The sequence below is a fragment of the Salvelinus namaycush genome, chromosome 19, assembly GCF_016432855.1.
Source record: "Salvelinus namaycush isolate Seneca chromosome 19, SaNama_1.0, whole genome shotgun sequence".
NCBI lineage: Eukaryota > Metazoa > Chordata > Actinopteri > Salmoniformes > Salmonidae > Salvelinus > Salvelinus namaycush.
This window is the reverse complement of record NC_052325.1, coordinates 39570750-39597187: the sequence shown is the minus strand read 5'-3', so window position 1 is coordinate 39597187 and position 26438 is coordinate 39570750. Positions and strand designations below refer to the sequence as shown.

At 43.7% G+C, this 26438-nt stretch overlaps 2 protein-coding genes across 2 annotated transcripts in view; both read right to left on the bottom strand.

Moving 5' to 3' along the window:
* The window catches only part of LOC120064019 (bromodomain adjacent to zinc finger domain protein 2B-like), a 31232-nt gene extending 14178 nt beyond the window's left edge, over positions 1–17054 (bottom strand). Inside the window, exons 1-13 of the mRNA XM_039014330.1 lie at positions 16394–17054; positions 14924–15536; positions 14344–14640; positions 7523–7583; positions 4322–4430; positions 3913–4014; positions 3146–3359; positions 2958–3050; positions 2731–2792; positions 2370–2435; positions 1290–1355; positions 781–825; positions 476–502 (exon numbers count right to left, since the gene is read on the bottom strand). Of these exons, the coding sequence (XP_038870258.1) occupies positions 476–502; positions 781–825; positions 1290–1355; positions 2370–2435; positions 2731–2792; positions 2958–3050; positions 3146–3359; positions 3913–4014; positions 4322–4430; positions 7523–7583; positions 14344–14640; positions 14924–15536; positions 16394–16894 (2256 nt within the window). The 5' untranslated portion in view covers positions 16895–17054. The remainder of the gene's footprint in view (positions 1–475; positions 503–780; positions 826–1289; positions 1356–2369; positions 2436–2730; positions 2793–2957; positions 3051–3145; positions 3360–3912; positions 4015–4321; positions 4431–7522; positions 7584–14343; positions 14641–14923; positions 15537–16393) is intronic.
* A 7-nt stretch (positions 17055–17061) lies between these two features.
* Positions 17062–24645, bottom strand: LOC120064018 (bromodomain adjacent to zinc finger domain protein 2B-like). The gene is made up of 7 exons (XM_039014329.1): positions 24597–24645; positions 23892–24077; positions 20844–21032; positions 19519–19680; positions 18883–19064; positions 18396–18598; positions 17062–17068 (listed from the first exon to the last, which is right to left on the bottom strand). Exons 1-7 carry the CDS (start codon positions 24643–24645, stop codon positions 17062–17064), a joined length of 978 nt encoding a protein of 325 aa, XP_038870257.1.
* Between the last annotated feature and the right edge of the window lie 1793 nt (positions 24646–26438).

Genomic DNA, 26438 nt, shown 5'->3' with positions numbered 1-26438 from the left:
ATCTCAAATATGGAACAACAAAACGATGAATGAGAATGGTTTCGTGAGGTTGGTGATTTAAACTGATGTCAACAAGCAGGAGAAAAGCCAGCGATGGACGGGTCTGTTTGGTCAGGTGGCAAAATGGAAAATTGCAACATACACTACATTGACTTTTACGACTGTATTTCAAGCATTTCCATTCAATGGAAAACAAAAACACTGGATGTCAAGTCTTTAGGACAATGAGAGTGAGTGTGCATGGCTCCCCTTAATGTAAATCTGAAAGAATCAAGAAAGTCTTGACTATTTGCACAGATATCCGTATTTTTGAGCCAACAGAGCAAGACATACGCAACGCACTTTGCTCAAAAGCCATGCAGAAGAATGCAGTATGATGGCAGCCGGCGCTACACTGTATGCATTGCTATGACAACCATATCACAACCAATATCACGATGCGGTGTTAGATGTACAAAAATAAACATACCCATACCATATCTAGTCTATGCCTCTCCAACTCCTGGGAGAAAGAGTTGGCAAAGTATTACGAAACAGAAATCACAGGCTCATATAAACCAAGTTAAACCAAGTTCATATAAGAAGCCCACCCCCCCAACCCAGGAAGAGTGACAAGCTAGGGTCATCAAAACTGAAATTAACAAAGCGATATGGAGAATTGAACAGTGAACTGTCAAATAGTTATATAGGAAAAAATGACCTTTTTCTAAAAAGATTCCAGTAGAATTGAAAGTGGAAATGGGCTTTGGGCATCATGTGGTGCAGGAGAGCGATGCCTACCTGGTGCTTCAAAATGACTGCCTGCTGCCTTCTCATCTCCTTCTCCTTTAAAGGGGAAAAGATAAACAACATTGAAAATCCAAACATACCCCTCATTTCCATCATAAAAAAAAATAAAAAAAAGCAGCTGACAAACGGATGAGGTTTCTCTGATTTATTTCGACAGGAAGTTCAAATCCCTCACTAATCTGATTGACAGACGGGCATAAAGAGCCCGGGCAGGTTGGATCTAACGTGAAATGGAAATGCCATAGCCGTTTCTAGACACGCGCAGGAAGCAGAGACAGAATGCACTGTCCTTTATGACACTGATTAACATGGAAAAGGTCTGCTCTGGGTGTCAAGGAGATTTCCCTAAACCCGGAGAAGCAGTCCCTTGGAGGCAATGAGGTGCGAGGAGGAGATTGGGAATCGGGAGGAGAGAGGTTGTATGACTCGAGGCAAACAGTGGGAGGAGGAGTGGGCCACAAATTAATGGTTGATTCTTTTAACAGGACATCTAAACTAACCTTGTTTCGTTTCTCAGCCTCCATTATTTTGGCATTTGCCGCTTCTTCCGTCTTTTTCCTTTTAGTCTGTGCGTGCAAAACAGGTCTACAGGTCATGCAACAAAACAACCTTGACAGCTTCAACACTTCGTGCAACAGCACATGTACTATACGTCGATTGGCAGTATATAAATACAGTAGGCAGACAGAAATACACAGACAAATCCTTTTGAGCTCGTGTATGATTAGGCTTAGCGCTTGTTCCTACGAGAAGCTAATTGTGATTTCCTGTCAGGTAGAAGGGCTATAATGTTTCATTGTTTGATGAACTAAAATCAAGACAATTTTCACAAATAACAAACATGCAGGGGTAGACACATAAAATCTAGATTGTTTTGGTTCTACTAACTACACTAACTAACACTATCAAGGCAGTGAGGTAACTATATGTCCAACATAGACAGAAGTGCTCAATTCAGAGCAGAAAGGGGATGGTATATTTCCCATGTATCCTAAAATTCCTCCAGAAATGATATTTTACATGATTTTCAGATATTGAATAAAACTAGTCCCACTCACAGCATACACTTGCTGGCAATGTCAAGCATAAAATATTGTAATCTTGTGCAATGAGATAATTAATTCCTTCCATTAACACTAAAAAGACAAACTTGTTTTAGTGCTTATAAAATACCAGCAGCCAGTCGGAATAAATTAAGCCAAATTTCACTATGTAATTACAAGCAGAGAGGAATCCTGTTAAGAGAGACTTGCCAACCGTGTCAACTGAAATTTGATTTAGTAAAGCTAAAATACTTTGGTGCTTCTATTAGCGCGGTGCATGGAAAATAGCTGTTTCTCCTCCTCGTCCTAAACTGTTAGAGACTATTGTCTTATAGATGGTATTTTGTGTTGAATCCCATCACGGTCTGAGGAGATTTTATTATTCAATGGCACTTTGTGAAAATCCAATTAAGCATGTAATAGGAGACATAACTGGAAAAAGTGCAACCACATAATTTAGAAAAAGCCATTGGTTGATTTAGAAAAGTCCTACCAACAGCAAAAATGATTTTTTCTGTAAAAACGCTTTGGACCAACCTCTAGAATCTGCTGCGCTCGGAGCTCCTTCTCCATTTGAATTTGCTGAATGCGCTTGATCTTCTCCTGGTAAAAAGATGGGGGAGATCAAATGAATTAAATCTATAGTCATGCATGTTAGAACAGGGGGGCTGTATAAGTAGTTTTATGGAGATTAAGACAGTATAGCATCTTGAAGGTTAGCATCTTCCCTTTAAAGAAGATTTCAAAGCATTTAACTCTGCTTGAGATCTTTTCACCCTGGAAGAAAACACTCCTGAATGTCATGTGTGTTTGAAGCCTTCCAATCGAAAACACCTTGTGAACAGATGCATTCGAAAATTGAGCTTTTGTAAATTACATGACAATGGCAACTCCCTACCTGCTGCTTTAAAATCTTCACTCGCTCCTTCTGTTTCCGCTTCTCCTCAGCAGCCATGATTGCTGAGAGCGAGAGAGAGAGCAAGAGAGAGAGCGAGAGAGACAGAAAACATTGAGATTAGGGTTGTACTGTGTGGGTTATAGTGTACTTGCTGTGTTATGGTAGAGAACAGGATGGCTTTGTCACAAGAGCAGCATTCACAGAACAACAACACTAGCGTACTGTACCTTGTTGTTTCCTGGCTTCCTTGGCTGCTCGTGCCATGGCCTGCTGTTCAAGTTTCCTCATCATCTTGATCTGGGCTGCCTGCCGAGCCATCTCTGCAACAAAAGGAGAGATTTTTTTGCATTCATAGTTCTATAGGTTACAGAAGCTTTACAGAAACCTCCGTGATTTTCGCAAGAACTGAACCCACCTTGAGCTTCCAGTTTGCGTAGAAGTTTGGCGTCAGTAGCGCCTGGGAAGTCGGCCTTGCCGACGTTGGGGCGTCGGCCCTTTCTGCGCCTGGACCGGGGGCTCTCGTCACCCGTCCTCTGGTGCTCAGGGTTGGGGGGACGCCCGCGCCTCCCCTCCATGGCCAGGATCCGAGGAATCACCTCCTCCTCGGTCAACAAGCTCCACTGCAAACCCTTCGGCAGGAGAGAGGAGAGACAGAGGAGAGACGAGACAGAGGAGAGGGGGGAGAGGGGAGAGACGAGACAGAGGAGAGGGGGGAGAGGGGAGAGAGAGGAGAGGGGTACAGCCAGTTAGAACCTTCAATATGACAATACTTGATATATATAATATACACACACACACACACACACACACACACACACACACACACACATCTTCCCCTTGACTAAAGAAACCATTTTCAAGCTTCAATTCATACATCGTGGAGTTCTTCTTACTCCGTTGTTGTTACATGTGCTCTATCTTGCAAACTTGACTGCTGACAAGCAAAACATTTGGGGATTGTATTAACAGTGGACTAAATGAACAGAATACTAAAAGATAGTGTCTGAGTGGACTATTCCTTTAACTAGCTATTACTTTGTGCACTTGGCCTTGATATGACAAGAGAGCAATAGAACTTCCTGTGAATGTAACGTTGACACATGACATACAGTACTTTAGGCTACGGGTGACCCTGCTCTGTGGGTGGAGAGAAAACGGTCAATAGATAGATTAAACAGTCACCTGGGGTCCTTCTCTGGCTTCATAGAAGTCGCCAACCCTTATTTTTGCACTGAAGCTAAAATTATCGCGTGTGATGTCACTTATTCCATTTCTGGACAGATACTACAAAGAAGAACATAAATGAGGCCTTGGTGAGACAGACGATCAGTGTTAAGTTACAGCAACTTCAAATGGTTTTGGATGTAAATTATGTTTCCTGAACAAAATGAAAAGTGTAAAAAAAAAAGAGAAAACTACTCAATAATGAATATATTATTAAATAACAAATTGTATTTAATAAAATGCATATTTTAAATACTTTAAATTGTATTTGATATGTATTAAATGATACACCTATAAGGATGGATAGAAGAGAGAAAAGACCGGTATAGTAGAGAGGAAGTTCGTGCCCTGTGAGGGAAGGTCTTACCTTCATGACATCAGGGTACTGCCGGATCTTCTTCCCACACGGAGCGTAGTACGCCACATCTCCCTGCAGACGGCCTGTCACATTATGGATACGTGTCTCTCTCTGCCACCTAACATGGAGGGAGGTTTCAGTAATCCATGCACCGGAACACACTCACATTCATTGGTCGGAGATGGCAATACAGTGCAGGACCCATAAATCATTGCAATCACGTACAACACCGTCAAGTTTTGTTAGGCAGTAAAAGACGAGAGACAAGTGCTGTATAAATTGGACTGTATTGTAGCTATGTATTGTATCTTTGAAAGGTCCATGTATGGAAACTTTAACAGTTATTTGTTTTGCGCTACCACCTTTTACAGTATATTTTCATTTTACATAATCCTCTGTCAGCCAGAGTTGTTAGACTCTCTTTCCCTTGCTGCCAATCCTTCAGCAGATACCTAGATGTTGTTGAGGTCAACTATCTAAACGAGCCCACTTACAGCTGTGCCTCTGTACAGCATGGCCAGCATGGCCCTGTATGACTCCAAAAGGTAATCAGACTCTACTGGATGGACATCTGCCAGGCAGAACACCACACTTCTCTCAGTGTGTCTGGTAAGATGCCATCTCCTAACAGAAAAGGCCTGGGGAACACGTCCCAAATGGCACCCTACTCCCTACATAGTGCACAGTGGAGGCTGCTGAGGGGATGCCATAATAATGGCTGGAACAGAACAAATGGAATGGCATCAAACCATGTGTTTGATGGATTTGATAGGGTTTAGGAAGGGATGCTAGGGCAGTGCTGGGTTTAGGAGGGGATGCTGGGGCAGTGCTGGGTTTAGGAAGGGATGCTGGGGCAGTGCTGGGTTTAGGAGGGGATGCTAGGGCAGTGCTGGGTTTAGGAGGGGATGCTAGGGCAGTGCTGGGTTTAGGAAGGGATGCTGGGGCAGTGCTGGGTTTAGGAGGGGATGCTAGGGCAGTGCTGGGTTTAGGAAGGGATGCTGGGGCAGTGCTGGGTTTAGGAAGGGATGCTGGGGCAGTGCTGGGTTTAGGAAGGGATGCTAGGGCAGTGCTGGGTTTAGGAAGGGATGCTAGGGCAGTGCTGGGTTTAGGAGGGGATGGTGGGGCAGTGCTGGGTTTAGGAAGGGATGCTAGGGCAGTGCTGGGTTTAGGAGGGGATGGTGGGGCAGTGCTGGGTTTAGGAGGGGATGGTGGGGCAGTGCTGGGTTTAGGAAGGGATGCTAGGGCAGTGCTGGGTTTAGGAGGGGATGCTGGGGCAGTGCTGGGTTTAGGAGGGGATGCTGGGGCAGTGCTGGGTTTAGGAGGGGATGCTGGGGCAGTGCTGGGTTTAGGAGGGGATGCTAGGGCAGTGCTGGGTTTAGGAGGGGATGGTGGGGCAGTGCTGGGTTTAGGAGGGGATGCTAGGGCAGTGCTGGGTTTAGGAGGGGATGCTAGGGCAGTGCTGGGTTTAGGAGGGGATGGTGGGGCAGTGCTGGGTTTAGGAGGGGATGCTAGGGCAGTGCTGGGTTTAGGAGGGGATGCTAGGGCAGTGCTGGGTTTAGGAGGGGATGCTAGGGCAGTGCTGGGTTTAGGAGGGGATGCTGGGGCAGTGCTGGGTTTAGGAAGGGATGCTAGGGCAGTGCTGGGTTTAGGAGGGGATGCTGGGGCAGTGCTGGGTTTAGGAGGGGATGCTGGGGCAGTGCTGGGTTTAGGAGGGGATGCTGGGGCAGTGCTGGGTTTAGGAGGGGATGCTAGGGCAGTGCTGGGTTTAGGAGGGGATGGTGGGGCAGTGCTGGGTTTAGGAGGGGATGCTAGGGCAGTGCTGGGTTTAGGAGGGGATGCTAGGGCAGTGCTGGGTTTAGGAAGGGATGCTGGGGCAGTGCTGGGTTTAGGAGGGGATGCTAGGGCAGTGCTGGGTTTAGGAGGGGATGCTAGGGCAGTGCTGGGTTTAGGAGGGGATGGTGGGGCAGTGCTGGGTTTAGGAAGGGATGCTGGGGCAGTGCTGGGTTTAGGAGGGGATGCTAGGGCAGTGCTGGGTTTAGGAGGGGATGCTAGGGCAGTGCTGGGTTTAGGAGGGGATGCTAGGGCAGTGCTGGGTTTAGGAGGGGATGCTGGGGCAGTGCTGGGTTTAGGAAGGGATGCTGGGGCAGTGCTGGGTTTAGGAGGGGATGCTGGGGCAGTGCTGGGTTTAGGAGGGGATGCTAGGGCAGTGCTGGGTTTAGGAAGGGATGCTGTGGCAGTGCTGGGTTTAGGAGGGGATGCTAGGGCAGTGCTGGGTTTAGGAAGGGATGCTAGGGCAGTGCTGGGTTTAGGAGGGGATGCTAGGGCAGTGCTGGGTTTAGGAGGGGATGCTGGGGCAGTGCTGGGTTTAGGAGGGGATGCTAGGGCAGTGCTGGGTTTAGGAGGGGATGCTAGGGCAGTGCTGGGTTTAGGAGGGGATGCTGGGGCAGTGCTGGGTTTAGGAGGGGATGGTGGGGCAGTGCTGGGTTTAGGAGGGGATGCTAGGGCAGTGCTGGGTTTAGGAGGGGATGCTAGGGCAGTGCTGGGTTTAGGAGGGGATGCTGGGGCAGTGCTGGGTTTAGGAGGGGATGCTAGGGCAGTGCTGGGTTTAGGAGGGGATGCTAGGGCAGTGCTGGGTTTAGGAGGGGATGCTGGGGCAGTGCTGGGTTTAGGAGGGGATGCTGGGGCAGTGCTGGGTTTAGGAAGGGATGCTGGGGCAGTGCTGGGTTTAGGAGGGGATGGTGGGGCAGTGCTGGGTTTAGGAGAGGATGGTGGGGCAGTGTTGGGATTAGGAGGGGATGCTAGGGCAGTGTTGGAGCTGCTAATGTTTGTGTCTGTATTGAGACTGGATGTAGTTAACCCACAACTATCCCTGAACCAGCTCCTCATTTCCTGGCAACTGCCTACTATCAGGCCTTGGCTTTGGAGGGAGGGAGGATGTGGTGTGGTTTTCTATGCTTCCTCTAACCACTGTCTTGTTGACAATGTCTCATCACTGCTCTGGAAAAAGGAACCTCACTGGATTGGGGATCCACTATGATTTGGCTCCTTTGAGACGCGTTTAGTTATCACCATCCATGTTGTTCGAGGGACAGAGGAAATCAGTACACTATCATATCGTACTAGGATGGTGTCAAAACTAACTGCGCCACCTACTGTACAGTACATGGTACCAGTGACCGTCAGAGTAGTGTGGATTGTGTTATAGCTTACCCAAACTGTAGAGGTGTCCGCAGCTCCCTCTCATCTGTCACTCTTCTTCTCTTCCCTGATCCTGGGAGAGAGAAGGGATTTATTAGAATGGACAGATCCACTGTGACCTGAGCAAATGCAGAAACCCTGTCGTGTTGCCAGAGGTGCCCTTACTCTAAAATAAGAAAACCCTGCGTCAATTCAGTTGCCCAAGGGGAAACAGTGTCTCGAAAACTCTACCCACCATACAAGGGGGCCTTCAAGAACATTTCAGACTGTTAGGTTCGATTGAATAAAACAAAGAAACATTCCCCACGGAAAAACCATAGGGTCCTTTTAACCACTGTTGCTTTTAAAAATGGCACATCAATGCAGGATTACTAATAGCTTGTCAAATTGATCCCCTTATTGTATGGGACACTTTAAATGTGCTTTTAGAGGCCATGCAATGCAGTACTCATCTTTGAAACAAAAGCAATTTAGGTCAAAAGAGTCCATATTAACAAAGGAAATGGAAAGACTAACAGTACAGCTAGATAGAAATTAACTGTACCATAGAGGATCAGAAAGACCAAGTGTAATATATTATATAAAATAAAGCTAACTGGATGGAATATTTTTATTTTGATATTATTCATCCTAATCAGACAGGTTTTTTACATGGACGATACATTGGAGATAATATAAGACAAGAACTGGAAACAATAGAACACTATGAAATATCTGGGAAACCAGGCCTGGTATTCATAGCTGACTTTGAAAAGGCTTTTGATAAAGTACGACTGGAGTTTATATATAAAGCCTGGAATATTTCAATTTTGGAATCTCTTATTAAACTGGTTAAAGTTATGTATAGTAACCCTAGGTGTAAAATAGTAAATAATGGCTACTTCAAGTTTTAAACTGTCAAGAGGAGTAAAACAAGGTTGTCCACTATCGGAATATCTATTTATTATGGCCATAGAAATGTTAGCTGTTAAAATCAGATCCAACAATAATATCAAGGGGATCCAGGGCTGAAAAACAAAGGTTTCATTGTACGCTGATGATTCATGTTTTCTTTTAAATCCATCATTTGGATCCCTCAACAGCCTGAGAGGATCTAGACACTTTTTCTAACCTCTCTGGATTACAACCAAATGATGATAAGTGTACTATATAATGTATTGGATCACTAAAAAAGACAACTTTTACATTACCAATAAAATGGTCTGACAGTGATGTGGACATACTCGGTATATATATATCCCAAAAGAAAGAAATGATCTCACTCCAATAAAAAATTCCTAAAAGGGCCTATTTATATAATGAATATAAATTTGGAGGGCAGAAATGATTAAATATTGAAGCATTAGACCTCCCAAAGGCGTCAGGGCATACAAAAAGTCATATTTAAATCCGAACTGGTTCTCTAGAAGATTAGTAATAAAGTCTCACCCCATGTTCAAGAATGTCATTTTTCACTTTATTCAGATTACAACCTCTCACTTTGTTATTTGAAAATGAAATAGTCTCCAAAATATCTCTATTTTTAAAACAAGCCACAGAAAGTTGGTTGCAATTTCAGTTTAATCCACCAGAAAAGACAGAACAAATAATTCAACAAATATTGTGGTTAAACTCAATATATTCATAAATTAAAATACAAATAAAAAAAACGATTAAAATGTCTGCTCTACCCAAATTTACAACCAACTAACTGCAGCATTACCGCAAAAATGGAAGAGGCAAGAGGAAGGGGGGAAAGGAAGGAACTTGTCTGTCGGCCCTGCGTTAAAGACCAAAATTGGTTAAAGAAAATTGTGATAAATAAAAAAAGTATAACCGTTTAATTTGAGGACCAAACAATTGACAGCTGAGCCATATAGATTACAAAATAGTTGGGAAGAGTTTGAGGTACCAATTCCAACGGCACATGGTTTATGAACTGATACGCAAAACAATGTCGGATTCAAAACGTATGATGTTTCTATTTAAATTAAGCAAAATTCTTGCAAACAATAGAATGTTATATACAGTATATGGGGGATATAAACCTTCCCAGCTCTGCAGATTTTGCTGCAAAGAAACAGTCATTAGATAATTTATTTTGTTACTAGCCATATGTACAGTTGAAGTCAGAAGTTTACATACACCATAGCCAAATACATTTAAACTCAGTTTTTCACAATTCCTGACATTTAATCCTATTAAAAATTCCCTGTCTTAGGTCAATAAAAGTTGAGAGAATGATTTACTTCAGCTTTTATTTCTTTCATCACATTCCCAGTGGGTCAGAAGTTTACATACACTCAATTAGTATTTGGTAGCATTGCCTTTAAATTGTTTAATTTAGGTCAAACGTTTTGGGTAGCCTTCCACAAGCTTCCCACAATAAGTTGGGTGAATTTTGGCCCATTCCTCCTGACAGAGCTGGTGTAACGGAGTCATGTTTGTAGGCCTCCTCGCTCGTACACGCTTTTTTAGGTTCTGCCCACAAATTTTGTACAGGATTGAGGTCAGGGTTTTGTGATGGCCACTCCAATACCTTGACTTTGTTGTCCTTAAGCCATTTTGACACAACTTTAGAAGTATGCTTGGGGTCATTGTCCATTTGGAAGACCCATTTGTGACCAAGCTTTAACTTCCTGACTGATGTCTTGAGATGTTGCTTCAATATATCCACATCATTTTCCATCCTCATGATGCCATCTATTTTGTGAAGTACACCAGTCCCCACAACATGATGCTGCCACCCCCGTGCTTCACGGTTGGGATGGTGTTCTTCAGCTTGTAAGCCTCCGCCTATTCCCTCCAAACATAACGATGGTCATTATGGCCAAACTGTTCTATTTTTGTTTCACCAAACCAGAGGACTTTTCTCCAAAAAGTATGATATTTTTCCCCATGTGCAGTTGCAAACCGTGGTCTGGCTTTTTTATGGCGGTTTTGGAGCAGTGGCTTCTTCCTTGCTGAGCGGCCTTTCAGGTTATGTCGATATAGGACTCGTTTTACTGTGGATATAGATACTTTTGTAAAGGTTTTCTCCAGCATCTTCACAAGGTCCTTTGCTGTTGTTCTGGGATTGATTTGCACTTTTCGCACCAAAATACGTTCATCTCTAGGAGACAGAACGCGTCTCCTTCCTGAGCGGTATGACGACTGAGTGGTCCCATGGTGTTCATACTTACGTACTGTTGTTTGTACAGATGAACGTGGTACCTTCAGGCGTTTGGAAATTGCTCCCAAGGATGAACCAGACTTATGGAGGTCTACAATTCTTTTTCTGAAGTCTTGGCTGATTTCTTTTAATTTTCCCATGATGTCAAGCAAAGAGGCACTGAGTTTGAAAGTAGGCCTCGAAATACATCCACAGGTACACCTCCAATTGACTCAAATGATGTTAATTAGCCCATCAGAAGCTTCTAAAGCCACGACAATTTTCTGGAATTTTCCATGCTGTTTAAAGGCACAGTCAACTTAGTGTATGTAATCTTCTGACTAGAGGTCGACCGATTATGATTTTTCAACGCCGATACCGATTATTGGAGGACCAAAAAAGCCGATACCGATTAAATCGGCCGATTTTTAATGACAATTACAACAATACTGAATGAACACTTATTTTAACTTAATATAATACATCAATAAAAATCTATTTAGCCTCAAATAAATAATGAAACATGTTCAATTTGGTTTAAATAATGCAAAAACAAAGTGTTGGAGAAGAAAGTAAAAGTGCAATATGTGCCATGTAAGAAAGCTAACGTTTAAGTTCCTTGCTCAGAACATGAGAACATATGAAAGCTGGTGGTTCCTTTTAACATGAGTCTTCAATATTCCCAGGTAAGAAGTTTTAGGTTGTAGTTATTATAGGAATTATAGGACTATTTCTCTCTATACCATTTGTATTTCATTCATCTTTGACTATTGGATGTTCTTATAGGCACTTTAGTATTGCCAGTGTAACAGTATAGCTTCCGTCCCTCTCCTCGCTCCTACCTGGGCTCGAACCAGAAACACAACGACAGCAGCCACCCTCGAAGCAGCGTTACCCATCGCTCCACAAAAGCCGCGGCCCTTGCAGAGCAAGGGGAACAACTACTCCAAGTCTCAGAGCGAGTAGCGTTTGAAACGCTATTAGCGCGCACCCCGCTAACTAGCTAGCCATTTCACATCGGTTACACCAGCCTCATCTCAGGAGTTGATAGGCTTGAAGTCATAAACAGCAGAGCTGCTGGCAAAACGCACTAAAGTGCTGTTTGAATGAATGCTTACGAGCCTGCTGGTGCCTACCATCGCTCAGTCAGACTTCTCTATCAAATCATAGACTTAATTATAACATAACACACAGAAATACGAGCCTTAGGTCATTAATATGGTCGAATCCGGAAACTATCATCTCGAAAACAAGACGTTTATTCTTTCAGTGAAATACGGAACCGTTCCGTATTTTATCTAACGGGTGGCATCCCCAAGTCTAAATATTCCTGTTACATTGCACAACCTTCAATGTTATGTCATAATTACATAAAATTCTGGCAAATTAGGCAGCCCAAACTGTTGCATATACACTGACTCTGCGTGCAATGAACGCAAGAGAAGTGACACAATTTCACCTGGTTAATTTTGCCTGCTAACCTGGATTTCTTTTAGCTAAATATGCAGGTTTAAAAATATATACTTCTGTGTATTGATTTTAAGATAGGCATTGATGTTTATGGTTAGGTACACATTGGAGCAACGATACGCACCGCATCGATTATATGCAACGCAGGACACGCTAAATAAACTAGTAATATCATCAACCATGTGTAGTTAACTAGTGATTATGATTGATTGATTGTTTTTTATAAGATAAGTTTAATGCTAGCTAGCAACTTACCTTGGCTTCTAATGCATTCGCGTAACAGGCAGGCTCCTCGTGGAGTGCAATGTAATCAGGTGGTTAGAGCGTTGGACTAGTTAACTGTAAGGTTGCAAGATTGAATCCCCCGAGTTGACAAGGTAAAAATCTGTCGTTCTGCCCCTGAATGTGGCAGTTAACCCACCGTTCCTAGGCCGTCATTGAAAATAAGAATGTGTTCTTAACTGACTTGCCTAGTTAAATAAAGGTGTAAAAAACTAACAAAAAAAACTGCCAAATCGGTGTCCAAAAATACCGATTTCCAATTGTTATGAAAACTTGAAATCGGCCATTCCGATTAATCGGTCGACCTCTAATTCTGACCCACTGGAATTGTGATACAGTGAATTATAAGTGAAATAATCTGTCTGTAAACAATTGATAGAAAAATTACTTGTGTCACACACAAAGTAGCTGTCCTAACCGACTTCCCAAAACTATAATTTGTTAACAAGAAATTTGTGGAGTGGTTGAAAAACAAGTTTTAATGACTCCAACCTAAGTGTATGTAAATTTCTGACTTCAACTGTAGCTTTTTGGTCACAGGTCCAGGAATTGCAACATTTACCTGGAGCTAACTCTGCAGATAGTACTACTGGGTGATTTGAAAAGTCATAGTCAGTCAATAATATAAAAATACATTTTGATTTGTTTAACACTTTTTGGGTTACTACATGGTTCCATGTGTGTTATTTCGTAGTTTTGATGTCTTCACTATTATTCAACAATTTAGAAAATAGTAAAAATGAAAGAAAAACCCTGTAATGAGTAGATTGACTGACCTTCATGTCTTAAAGTAATGACAGACTGTTTTTTCCTCTTTGCTTATTTATGCTGTTCATGCCATAATATGGACTTGGTCTTTTACCAAATAGGGCTATCATCTGTATACCACCCCTACCTTGTCACAACTGATAGGCTCAAATGCATTAAGGAAATAAATTCCACAAATTAACAAGGCACACCTGCTAATTGAACTGCATTCCAGGTGACTACTGTACCTCATGAAGCTGATTGACAGAATGCCAAGAGTGTGCACAGCTGTCATCAAGGAAAAAGGTGGCTACTTTGAAGAATCTCAAATCTCAAATATATTTGGAGTTGTTTAACACTGTTTTGGTTACTACATGATTCCATATGTGTTATTTCATAGTTTTGATGTCTTTACTATTATTCTAAAATGTAGAAAATAGTAAAAATGTAAGAAAACCCTGGAATGAGTACTGTAGGTGTGTCCAAACTTTTGACTGGTACTATATATAATTTTAAAACAAAATTGCTTGTCAAACTGACCATATCAAAACAGATATCAAGTAATAGAGCTAGGAATGATTTTTGGGAATGGAATGAAAACTCAAAAGATTGCAGCATTTAGGAAAAAGAGACTCAGGCTACATCCCAAATGGAACTCTATTTCCCATGTAGTGTACTACTGTTGACCGGGCCCATAGGACTCTGGTTAAAAGTACTGCACTACATAGGGAATAGGGTGCCATTTGGAACGGGCCCTCAGACTGCAGTAGTCACGTGGTCTGAGCCAGCCCAGTGTTTTGAGCTGCTACAATAACAGGTTAAACATATGCCAGCCAGGGTAAACTAAAGCCTCAAATGCTTGCTCTGTGTCATCAAAACAATGACGCAAACACTTTTAACCAGAGATCTTATTTTGCTCTGAGAGAGATTAGCTGAACAATGTTTTCCTGCTGGGGAAAAAACCTGCCTTGTTTCCCCTGAACGGGACTGGACTGGGTGATCTGACTAAGCAAATGGAAGGAGATAACAGTCTGCACTGCCAACAAACAGCTTCAAGGCCCAAGACCAAGTCCTCCCAAATGGCACCCTATCCTCTATATATAGTGCACTACCCTTGACCAGAATAGGGTGCCATTTGGGACATAAACCATGAGAGTGGTACACTGGTTAGAGAGCAGAGCAGAGATGAGATTTCCATTGGTACCTGGTGGAGTGGAGCAGAGAGTGGAGGAGGAGGAGGAGGGGGTGCTGTGGTAGGCCAAGGCCCCAGAGCTGGTCACTATGGCTGGGGTGGGCAGGCCACCGGCTGGCTTGATGACCTGGAGGTTGAGAGGGGAGCAGCTGGCTGAGAGGCCGGAGGAGGTGTTGTTGAGTAGAGAAGAGGAGCCTTTGGTGAGCTTCAGAGCGGTCCTCTCTGCCTCCGGGTCTGTGGTGGTCTCGTTGCGGTCCTTCACGTTGTCCTCAGAGCCGTCCGAGTCGCTCTCCACATTACTCTCAGACTCTGCAGGGGACACCAGTGGGAGTGGAGGACTTGATAAGTCATATCTCAATTAACATTAATCTCACATCAAACCACACATAGGCAGCATCCCAAATGGCACCCTATTCCTTTTGTGCCATTTGTGACGCAAGCCATAGACTCTGAAAACCACAGGCCGCTTGAAGGAAACTCTTCAGAGTATCTACTGAATCTGTATCTGACGAGGCGATGAAGCATTTAAAGAAACACCAGAATGAAGTGCTGTTCCCCCATTGCGTTACATTAACGTGTTCAACTGACTAACCTGATAGGCTGTCGCCGGAATCCTCCTCATCGTCGTCATCATCTTCATCGTCATCGTCCTCTACGGAGTCGTCCGAGTCCTTGCTGTCGAGGATGTCTGACTCTGTGCCCCGGAACAGCTCCACCAGGGAGTGCACCAGATGGGTCTGGTGATCCTTACCCTTGTGGAGAGCCTTGTGCTGGGCCTTGCTCTTCCCAGCTCTGTGGGCCAGGCCCGGTGAGGTAGAGGCCAGGCCTCCGGAACTGTGCTCCTTGGTCCCAGTGCTCAGGTTGACAGGCATGGAGAAGGACGGGCTGGTGGCAGCCAGGAGAGACTTGTTGTTGGTGCTCCTGCTCTGACTGATACTGCGAGGCTTGGTGATGAGGGCTAGGGGGGCATCCTGCACCGTGCTATGGATCACCCCATTGTGGTGGGGGCCCAGGAAGGAGGTGGCCAGGAACAGGTTGGAGTTATTGGTATGCGGAGAAGGGAGCGTGTGACTGCTCAGGGTCTCTGGAGACAGTTTGGGCGGTGGTAGTGACAAGGATGATGAGGCGGCCATTTTCTTTTTCTTCGGGCTCTTGAACAGATCCTGATGGGTCAGTGGAAGAGGGAAGGCCTGTTTGAAGTGCTCCTGGAAGAGGAATGGTTAAAGGAGAATAGGGGAGAGAGTAATTATACGAGCCGTCAGTCATTTCCATTAATGCAGATTGTGAATGGAGGTGGTAGTAATAAGGAATGCACTTGTATTATTGCTCAGTGAGAATGACAATGAGGAAGAGGGTCTCCCCACATGAAGTATATTAAAAACAAGTCCGTGTCGAAAAAGGTATACAATGAACACAAAGCTGTTCGGCACAATCCTTGCTAATTTGTTCTGTTCAGTTGTCCGGGCTTAGCTGTCAACTTCCTTTCTTTGAGATACCTCTACTAAACTCTGGCTGTACTAAAATCCCATTGCAAAGGTCTTGTTATAGATTGACATGCTATCACCACTGTTCAGATTAACAATAATAATTGAATCCTTTGAAAAAGGAAAAATGTTCCATTTTGATAACAACGGGATAGCAACGGGCTTCCTAAAGCATTACGGAGTTAATTGCGTGTCAGCTTTAGTGAAGTATTTCCAATAAAGCTAACTGCATTGTCACTTTCAGTCGTGTACAGGGCGAGCCGACATGAAGCACAATCAAACCGCTGATAACAGTGCTTAGACGTTTCATTTCCTGTGGAGAGGAACCCAGCTGACCTTTTCAAATCTGCACGTCAGAAACAATGATAGTCAAAAAGAAAAAAGGGAGCTATTAAATATCCATATCCGAAATTCTAAGGCGCGTTTGGCAACAAAAGAAAAGTATGTCATCAGCATTACTTTGGGGAAAGACTTCAATCGAATAGTCTGCTTTTAATGAGTGGAAAACAGACCATTACACACATGTACAAAACCATGAAAAGGCAAATAATTTGCATGCAGCAGAACACTAGACTCACCTGTTTCAATTTAAAGTTGTTGATGTGTAACAAGGTTTCATCCAAGAAGGTTCTGCCGCCCGCCTTCATACTGTCAGACAGGGTGGGGAGTTTGGGGGAGGCCGTTCGAGATTTGGGTTTGTGCGAGGGCGAGAGGGTGGGTGGTTTGGGGGAGGAAGACAGAGAGGGAGGCTTGGATGAGGTGGACAGAGACAAGGGTTTAGGTGAGGAACTGAGGGGCTTGGGTGAGGAACTGAGGGGCTTGGGTGAGGAGCAGAGGGAGAGGGGCTTGGGAGAAGAAGAGACAGCGTTCAGTTTGGGTGAGGAAGAAAGGGGGTAGGATTTAGGTGAGGAGGAGAGGGAGAAGGGTCTGGTGGGTTGAGGAGAGGATGAGGCCTCCCTGCGTGGTTGTGTGACCAGAGCCAAAGGTTTAATACTGGCCCGCCCTGTCGCCTGGATCACACTGGTGTGTTGCTTCAGTTCTTCCTCCCTGGTCCTGGAGCTCTGTAAGACTAGGGCCATGGACTGGGGCAGCGCTGGGGGCTGTGGTGAGGGATGGAGCGGGTAGTGGAGGGAATGGAGAAAGGCCTCGTCTGGATGTTTCTGAAGCAGAGCAGTCCGGCTGTCCCGAGCTTCCTCGCCTTCAGCGGCGCGGGGTTTCTTCTTCTTGCTGTCGGCAGGGCTCTGTGTCAGGCCCTGAGAGAGAGAAGAGGGGGAGGAGGACAGTGTCACGTCAGCTCTGACTCACCCAGCCAACAATGGCAGCCCTGATGGGCAGCAAGGTCGGACACCCAGCACGCCACCCACTAGCGGAGCTGCTTTTGACATTTAACTGAGATTCACATTCATAGAGAGGATCACGGTGTGCTTAGAACAAAGAGGAAAGTGAAACAATTTCAAAAGACAAACCACACAGACATGACATGTTAATAAATCTTCTTAAGGCTAGGGGGCAGTATTCAGAAGTTTGGATGACTGAGGTGACTCAGGCCCGGAAGCTAGTATTGGATAGAAAACACTCTAAAGTTTATAAAACTGTTAAAATAATGTCTGAGTATAACAGAACTGATTTGGCAGGCGAAACCCCGAGGACAATCCATCCAGGAAATGTTTTGTTGTTGAGGTCATTGGATTTTCCAATGCCTTTCTATGGGGAAGCTGAATAATTAGGACACAGATTGCAGTTCCTATGGCATCCACTAGATGTCAGTCTTTAGAAATTGTTCAATGTTTTTTTTTTTTAAATGAAGAAGTAGTCATATTCTTTCTAAGTGTCACTCGGGTGGACTCTAGTCTTTTGGTGCGCGTGAATGAGAGCGCGCTCCTAGTTTTTCTCCGGTATTGGAAACAGTTTATTCCGTCTTAAATTTTTATCGATTCTTTACATTTTAGGGTACCTGAGGTTGGATTAGAAACGTTGTTTGAAATGTTTGGACCAAGTTTACAGGTAACTTATTAGATCCTTTGTAGGCATGTTGGGCGGGTTGGAACCGGTGAGTTTCTGAATCAAACGCGCCAAATAAACTGACATTTTTGGGATATAAAGAAGGACTTTATCAAACTAAACGACCATTCATTGTGTAACAGACCTTTGGGATTGCAAAAAGATGAAGATCAAAGGTAAGCGATTTATTTTATCGCTATTTCTGACTTTCGTGATGCATCTGTTTGGTTGGAAAATGTTTTATATGCTTTTGTATGCGGGGCGCTGTCCTCAGATAGTCGCATGGTATGCTTTCGCCGTAAAGACTTTTTGAAATCTAACAAAGCGGCTGGATTAACAATAAATTAATCTTTAAACCGATGTATAACACTTGTATTTTTTATGAATGTTTATTATGACTATTTCTGTATTTTGAATTTGGCGCTCTGCAATTTCACCGGATGTTGTCGAGGTGGGTCTCTAGCGGAACGCCTGCGCCAGAAAGGTTAAAATAGTGTACGCATGAGTCCACCTACATGGCTACTAACAAGCCAACACTGACAGTTCGACCGTACAAGTGCCTTAAGTCCCAAAATTAACGTGACAATGAAACGCACCTTAATCTTCCTCTTTACGCTCTCCTTCGCCGAGTTAGAATCGTCGCTGTCGTTGCTCTGATCGTCGTCATCGTCGTCTAGGTCATCTGACTCACTGCTGTTCAAGCCTTCGCTGGAGATATCAGAGGAGGACCCTGATTCGCTGTCACTGTTGCTGGACGCCTCCACCAGTTTCTTGCCAAGTTTCTTTAAAACGGGGAACAGTGACGGATTCATTTCAGTCAATAAGGTAGCATAATACCATAGCAAACATCTCAGTTGTCTCAACCCAACAAACTCATACCAGCTGAGGGGAGTCCAACTCAGTTCAGCCATAAACTGTAGCCCACTGTAGCGCATTCACCCTTGTGGGATTACTAACGTTGCCAGATATGTTCACCACAAACTAGTCCCTTTTTGGACTCGTTTTACCTGGAGTAAGCCCTAATAATTATTAGTTGCCAGATATGCGTTTGGTGTTCACTACTAACTTTCTCTTTCGTTTTCTCCTTCACTTGGTTCATGTCCTGGTGGCTCATGCGGATCTTGCCACTGCCGTTGTTGGTGCCTTTCAGTTTCTCAGTGTTCCCCTGTGTTGAGAACGTAGTGGCGGTGGTGGAGATTCCCCCAGACACAGTGGAGACACTGCTGCCATTCACTGCTCCATTCACTCCTATGGGCAGGACAAAAACACACTGTTAGACAACTATGCATTAGGAACAACCATTTTAGTAGTGAGTAATGGAGAGGACGGGAGTTCTGGAAAATGATGAGTTATCAGAAATTGCCAAAGCACTTACGAATAGGAAAAATCTCATTATATTAGTGAGAGGATCCCCCGGTTAACATATTCAGTGGTGAGACACCCGGCACCTGCTTACAAACTGAATTATGGATGTACATGTCTTCCTATTGCCTCCAAGGTCAATTAAACATATTTGATATTGTACCTGTGCCCATAAGGACATCATTCTCTTTTATGGGGAAAAGTTCCTTGCTTCATTAAATTGCTTGCAGAGTAGGGAAAACATATGGCAGGAGTGCGTGTGTGTGGCAGGAGTGTGTGTGTGTGTGTGTGTGTGTGTGTGTGTGTGAGAGAGAGCGCGTCCGTCTTTCTGTCCGTCTACCTTTGGCAGTGGCTCGTCCGTTCTTGCTGGGGGTGCGGGCCTGGAAGGGGCTGGGGTCGTGGCTCTGCTGGAGTTGGGGTAGGAACATGGGCGGGAGCCCCAGGAGATGGGGGAAGAAGGCTGCAGCTCCACGCCCCTGAGCCTCAGCTGCCCTCCACCATTCTGGGGTGTAGAGGGAGAGGGGAGAGAATCCATGCGAGACTGATTTCACAGTTATACAGTCGTTTAATCCATCTCTGGGATGACACACTGTTTCAGACAGTCAGGGTTTTTGCTGTTCAACCTTTCTAGTTTCTCTTTGAACAGAGATCTCAGCAGATGACCAGTGCTTTCCACTGACTGATTTCATCCCCTTTTACTGTAAACATGTTAAGAATTTCTAAATTAAAAACAGACTATATGAGCTCATCCCAGAGGATGGCTCCACATTTGAGCTCCATACATGCTGGATATTTCACAGCTGCAAAAACACAGCCTTGCAGAAACGCTTTCCTGTTAAAATGGCTAAAAGCAATTCAAAATGGAGCCATTCACGCTTTATGAAGTTGAAAACTACACACTCCTGATTCATTTGTGATTCTAGACTAGTACAACAAAATTTAATGTTTTTTTGTTAAGAACATTACAATGTTTAAAAAGTATAGTTACATATTCACTTTCTCCATATACTGTCTCCTGAAGACTAACCAAAACTATTTTCCTCTGGGAATGACAGCAAAACAAAAAAATCATGTAATGCCACAAAACATTTCACTTCAAAAGTGTGATGGTGTCCAATCCTTTTTTCTCTGAGGTCAAGGTGGTCCTGTGAACCTTCCCAATCTATAAACGTCACAGTCTGAATGCTGCCTATTGAACTGATGGACGATACCATAAAGGTGATGCATGCTAGCTGGGCTCTCTGTGGGAGTTGGCTGAGGCTAACCACACATTCTGGGAGCTCCCCGAAGGCAGAATGAACTGATCAAATGACTGTGTTTGTGTCCCAAATGGGACCCTATTCCCTATGTAGTGCACTATTTTTGACGAATGGGCCTTGGTCAAAAGCAGTGCACTATATAAGGAATAGGTTGCCATTTGGGATTCACTGTGTGTATTACTGATGCATTTACAGCTTGTAAAATCCCTAACTAAACCACTGATTACTAGATTTAAAAACTTAGGATAGTGTATCCACTTTATTAAGAATGCTACCCTACCTGGAAAGGCTACCCTACCTGAAAAGGCTACCCTACCTGGAAAGGCTACCCTACCTGGAAAGGCTACCCTACCTGGAAAGGCTACCCTACCTGGAAAGGCTACCCTACCTGGAAAGGCTACCCTACCTGGAAAGGCTCCAAGCTGGGAGTGAGCAGCCAAGGCAGCAGACATCCCCAAGGACCCCAGGCCTCCAAACTCTGAGTGCCCTGAGCTGGTAGTGTACAGACCAAACGCTGGGTGGTTGAAGATGGGAAAGGCACTTGAGACCGTAGACATGTTGAAATGATGATCGCCCGCCGCCCGAAACAAGTCTCCTAGACGAGAAGTAGGAAGACGACAAATTGAAGTGTGCGTACGATTTAAATAAAATATACATAAGCCATGTAGGTGAAACACCACAGCAAAATAAATGTATCCGTATGAAGTCTCCTTAAGGATCGGTTGCAACATCCTCTGGTTGAAAGAGAGAATGTTTTATGTGTTATCAATACAGACACTGGTTAGTGGGTGTAAAGGAGAAAGACTCCCACGGATTCTGCTTGATCTGTTCAAACACGCTTTAGTAAATATGAGACATGGTTGTAAGAGGCTGTTGGGATTCTATTCAGAGTGAGATCGTCATGCATGTTTAAAGTGCCTGGGGCTATTGCTCGGGTTTGAATATGACTAAAAAAATTGCTTCATTAACATTTTGCAGAATCTTGTCAAAATAAAAGTAAAACTGCATATGGTTTTGGTGGGCGAAAAAAATGACAAAGTAGGCCTATTTGCAAGGATGTTAATTTCATGTTTGGGTTTTTCCTGTATTTTGAAATTGGCACAGGACATTTGGTCAGCTGATAATGCAATCCTACATTTCCTCCTCCATGCACCTGACAGATCACTGCTGCTTCTCCACTACTCTCTGAAGGCTGACAAAATAGAGAGACCGTCGGAGATTTTGTGCTTAGAGTGCATCAGTGTGAATGGGACATTTTGGAACATTAGAGTGCTTCTTTCTGATCACTTCTTCCCAGGACTCCTGGGAAAACAGTGGCAACTGTTACTGAGCGGACTATTCTAGCAACAACAAAAAACTACAAAGAAAATGAAATGACTTTAATATTCACACAGTCTATGTCCGTGTTGGCGAGACGAGCCACGTTGTCCTCTCTCACAGTCAGATATAGAGAGTACCGAAGTAGCATATTTCATGGAAACTCAATTAGTGCCACAGCCATGCAAAGAAGCCTGTGCATGCTGTTCGAACAGGCAGTACCATGTGCCAGGTGATGGGCATGAATCAAAAACATGACTGAACACATTTCCTCATAACATTACTAAATCCCTCAAAGAAATAAAAAAAACTCAACCTAAGTCTTAAAATAAAATGGACAATTTATTTTAATAATTCAAAATCGAAATATTATTAGCCCGTTTATAATGACATACGGGTGAAGACTAAACAAAAAAGCTCAACTCTTTATATACACATATTACTGGTTATAGTTGGCCGAAATTGCATGGCTACTTTGCAATAGTTGGCCAAAATTGACCTAACATATCTCCAAAAAATATAATGTGGGGGTCTTGTAACGCTCCATTACGGATCCCTCTTCTCACTTTATGCATTCTACATTGAAGCATTTATGGTCTGCCACTGGGTTTGTGACTGGTCTATAAACCCACCTTCCAAGCAGCTCGCTTACAATTTACAGCATGTGATTTCAGCTTTCCCATTAAAAAAATGTAAATAAAATACATTTCACACACACAACCATACAAATGAAAGTGCCTAATACAGATAATGGTAACTATAAATTGAGAATTGTCATCTCCACATTAGCTGCAGGTAATTCCTGTCATTTTATTTCCCTAACATTTTAGTATTGTTAAGATAGTAACTGATGTAGGCCTAAATTATGTGGAGATATGTTAGTTAGGAATACACACAAGTTTGCCATGAAAATGCTAAATATTAAAGTGAGTTCAGTTACTTGCCTGTCAATTCAAATCAACCAACATATACTTTTTGATTGCATCTGTGACCTTAAAAGAACTGTACCGATTAATTCCCTTATCATCATCTATTTCACTGCCAGATAAACCTCGAGTTCAGATTTTCAATCAAGCCCGTCAGTGGAACAACGTATGAGCTTAAAGACAAATTTTCCAATCCATTATCGATTCAAAGCACTATGAAATGAAACACCCTTTTCCCCATTTCAACCTAAACAGGTTAGTAATCTCCGAAGCCGATTGAGAATTTGTAACTAAAAATTGCATCGCAACAATCTGAAAAGTACTACGTGAGATAACTGTAATTGAATGAATGAATACCATAAGTATAGCATGCAAGTGTAATTCAATCACTTAGAAAGTGTGACCAACACAGGAGACGTAATATCTTTACTTTGCTTTCCAAAGTGTGTGTGTGGGGGGGGGGGATCTCTCAAAAGAACTCAATTCGCTTTATTCTCAGAACCGCAGCGTGACTTCAGAGGTGCCACTGTGCCTTCGACATTTAATTCCAGCTTTACGTCCAAAATAGCTTATTTGGAGGAATCTCTAATGGCTTCTTCATTGTAACAGCATGAGAGAAACACACATTTTTGGCAATTCTTCTCATGAAAGAGAAAAAAAATATATAATAATAAAAAAATAAATAACAGTTTGTGAGAAATTTACATTTCATTTTCTGGTCAGAGTAATCTGACTGTTGATGCAATACCGTTGCTCGCCGCATAATGGCTTTGACCACAATTAGTATTCAGAGAAAACATATTAAAGGCAGTGGCAGCAGCACTCTCTGGGGTGACTGACAGACCCGTCAAATCACGACTGAACTGGAGTTTGTAAAGAGAAATCCAAGAGGGTGCGCAACATTCTTAAACAGAGAGGGTTTTTAATTGTCGGCATTCATTAATTCAACATGTTTTTTTATTTCTACCCAAACAGTCAGGAAATAAAAAGTGAGAGACTGGCTAGAAGACGATGCTTTTCTTAATGATCCCTCATAACTAACACTCAGGAATGCTCTGTCCTTGTTTCATTTGCAGTCGGAAAATAATCAAATATAACCAGCATCAAAAATATTTGTATTGTGTTTATTTTTGCAACCAGTGTGTTTGCATGTGATGTGATTCATCTGTGCATCAGTGTGTGTGCCTGCGACAGAGAGAGTCTGTACGTACCACAGGTGGTGAGAGGGGAGCCCAGGGTGGCAGGGCTGGGGGTGAGACTGCACTTGAGGGAGGGCGTCTTGGCCAAGACAGGGGCAGGGGCTGGGGAGTAGACGGCGGAGGAGACAGTGGAGGAGGTGATGTGCAGGGAGGACGGGGCTGACGATGGGGAGGCCAGCCGCTCTCCAGACTCCATATCTGTCAAACACAATCCAATCAACACACTTACAAAAGGCAAGGGAAGAAAAGAGTAGGGGGGGGAACGAAAAACAGGCACTCCCACCACACTGAGACTCCCGCCCTCGCAACATGTGAATTACCCCCTGAACAATATCTCTGCTTAGCAAAGGCCACTGGCATGAGAATATCCTAAACGAACCCGCTGAGGCTTTCACTGAGGCAACAAGGAAAATATGGAGAAGTATTTTATCACATATTACAGACACACACACACACACCACGTGTACGTGCGCACGCAGGAGAGAGAGAGGAGAGAGAGAAGGCCCTCCTGGGTTTACAGGAGTGTTCACAGCTCATTTATACGAGACGTAAAAATTGGTGCCACTCAAGACTTGATTGTTAACTCGAATGTTAAACCTTTAACATGGACGGTATTCACAGGAATCGTTGAAGTCATTCACAGCTCAGGATGCAGCAGACTTTCCTCTAAGTTCTACAGTTAAAACACTGGTGGCTCCATTCCAAATCTTCTCCTACGGTTAGATTTGAAGAGAGCTCTCATGAAGCCATCTCTACCAATCCCCATGTTGACACAGACCTCAGTAGCGCTGCCCAGCATCCAAATGAAGACGTAGACAGGCCGATTCTTTAGAAGTAGTCTTTCCTGATTTCATCACCACCCTATATATCCCAGCTTGTAGAGTATTTATGCCACTGGAAAAAATCCCCCTTTTAACACGCGCTTCCAGATTGTTCTTTACAGTCTTAGCTTCTTTGTTATTGTATCATTACACATAAACAATTTTCTATATCTCCCCCGGTGACTGTCCTCTGCAGCGGAGGCAGCTAGGCCTGCTGGTGATTACATCTGGGAGACAAAGCTATCCGCTGAATATCAAGTAACGTCCCTCACCGCCTCCACAACACTGATGAGACGACACAAATGACATGAAAGCTACAGCCGGGCGCCACTGGGAAAACCACGCTGCAGTGTGTGTTCGTGTGTGTCCATATTCTAAATCAAAAGCCTTAAATCATACAGAAACAAATCTCGCATACCTATTCTTTAAGATAGTACTTTTTTATTCCTGAACTGCATGAAGACTGAACAAACCAACAAATGCATTTTAATATAAAACGGGGCAGAAGGTAGGCTAAATGATCAAATTAAAAATTAAATGCTCTGAATGAGAAAATACTAGATTGTATTTAAATAGAAGTATGACTTACACATTTAACACACACACGCACACACACACTTAATCTTTCATAAATGTCTGCCCACTTCTCCATTATATTGTGAAACGTTGCAGAAATGATTTCCTCTTGGGCAATATTCATTTGTGCAGCACAAGACAACGGACGTGTGTCTCAGGGGCTTCACTCTGTCAACAGAAAAACAGTCTCCAGAAATAATCACAGAAACGGGTGTTTCCTTAAAAACAATCCCACAAACCTCATTACTTACTAAACATAACATTTGAGGGAATTGAAATCAAAATATGAGAACGTCTAATGCACGACGGCATTTTCTGCGTTTAAGAGGCCAATCTTTCCTTAAATGATATTAGAATGGGATTAGCGGGTAGAATTAGCTTGATTTTATTAGGTGATTAACGTGCGTGTCACAGGGCTGCAGGTATTGCGGCTGCTATAGAACCACCTCCACGTGAGCAGCTACATTCATTTGACTTGGGAGTGTGTATGTGCAACCCATCTTGAGCCCCTGACAGCATGCCAGACATGGCAGTACACACGACACACAGATTCCTAACATCAGGCAGCAGATCCCATAGAAGTAGCCATCTATGCTAATGTGAGGAGATATCACCCCTCGCACAATGCAGCTGCCTGCCTGGGGTGCCTGCCATGCCGCCAGTAAAAAGTAATGCCCCTTCCGTCAGACAAATTGATGTGCTAGTAAAACAGACCCTTTTGTTTTTCTTTAGGAAAACAAATGTGCATGTCCTGCACACCTCCAAATGCCACTGATCACTGAAATGACATGAGATCAGTAGGCCTGGTGTTTACAGTGGGAAATTAAATGAGATCAGCAGGCCTGGTGTTAACAGTGGGAAATGCCATGAGATCAATAGGCCTGGTGTTTACAGTGGGAAATGCCATGACATCAGTAGGCCTGGTGTTTACAGTGGGAAATGCCATGACATCAGTAGGCCTGGTGTTTACAGTGGGAAATGACATGACATCAGTAGGCCTGGTGTTTACAGTGGGAAATGACATGACATCAGTAGGCCTGGTGTTTACAGTGGGAAATGACATGACATCAGTAGGCCTGGTGTTTACAGTGGGAAATGACATGACATCAGTAGGCCTGGTGTTTACAGTGGGAAATGACATGACATCAGTAGGCCTGGTGTT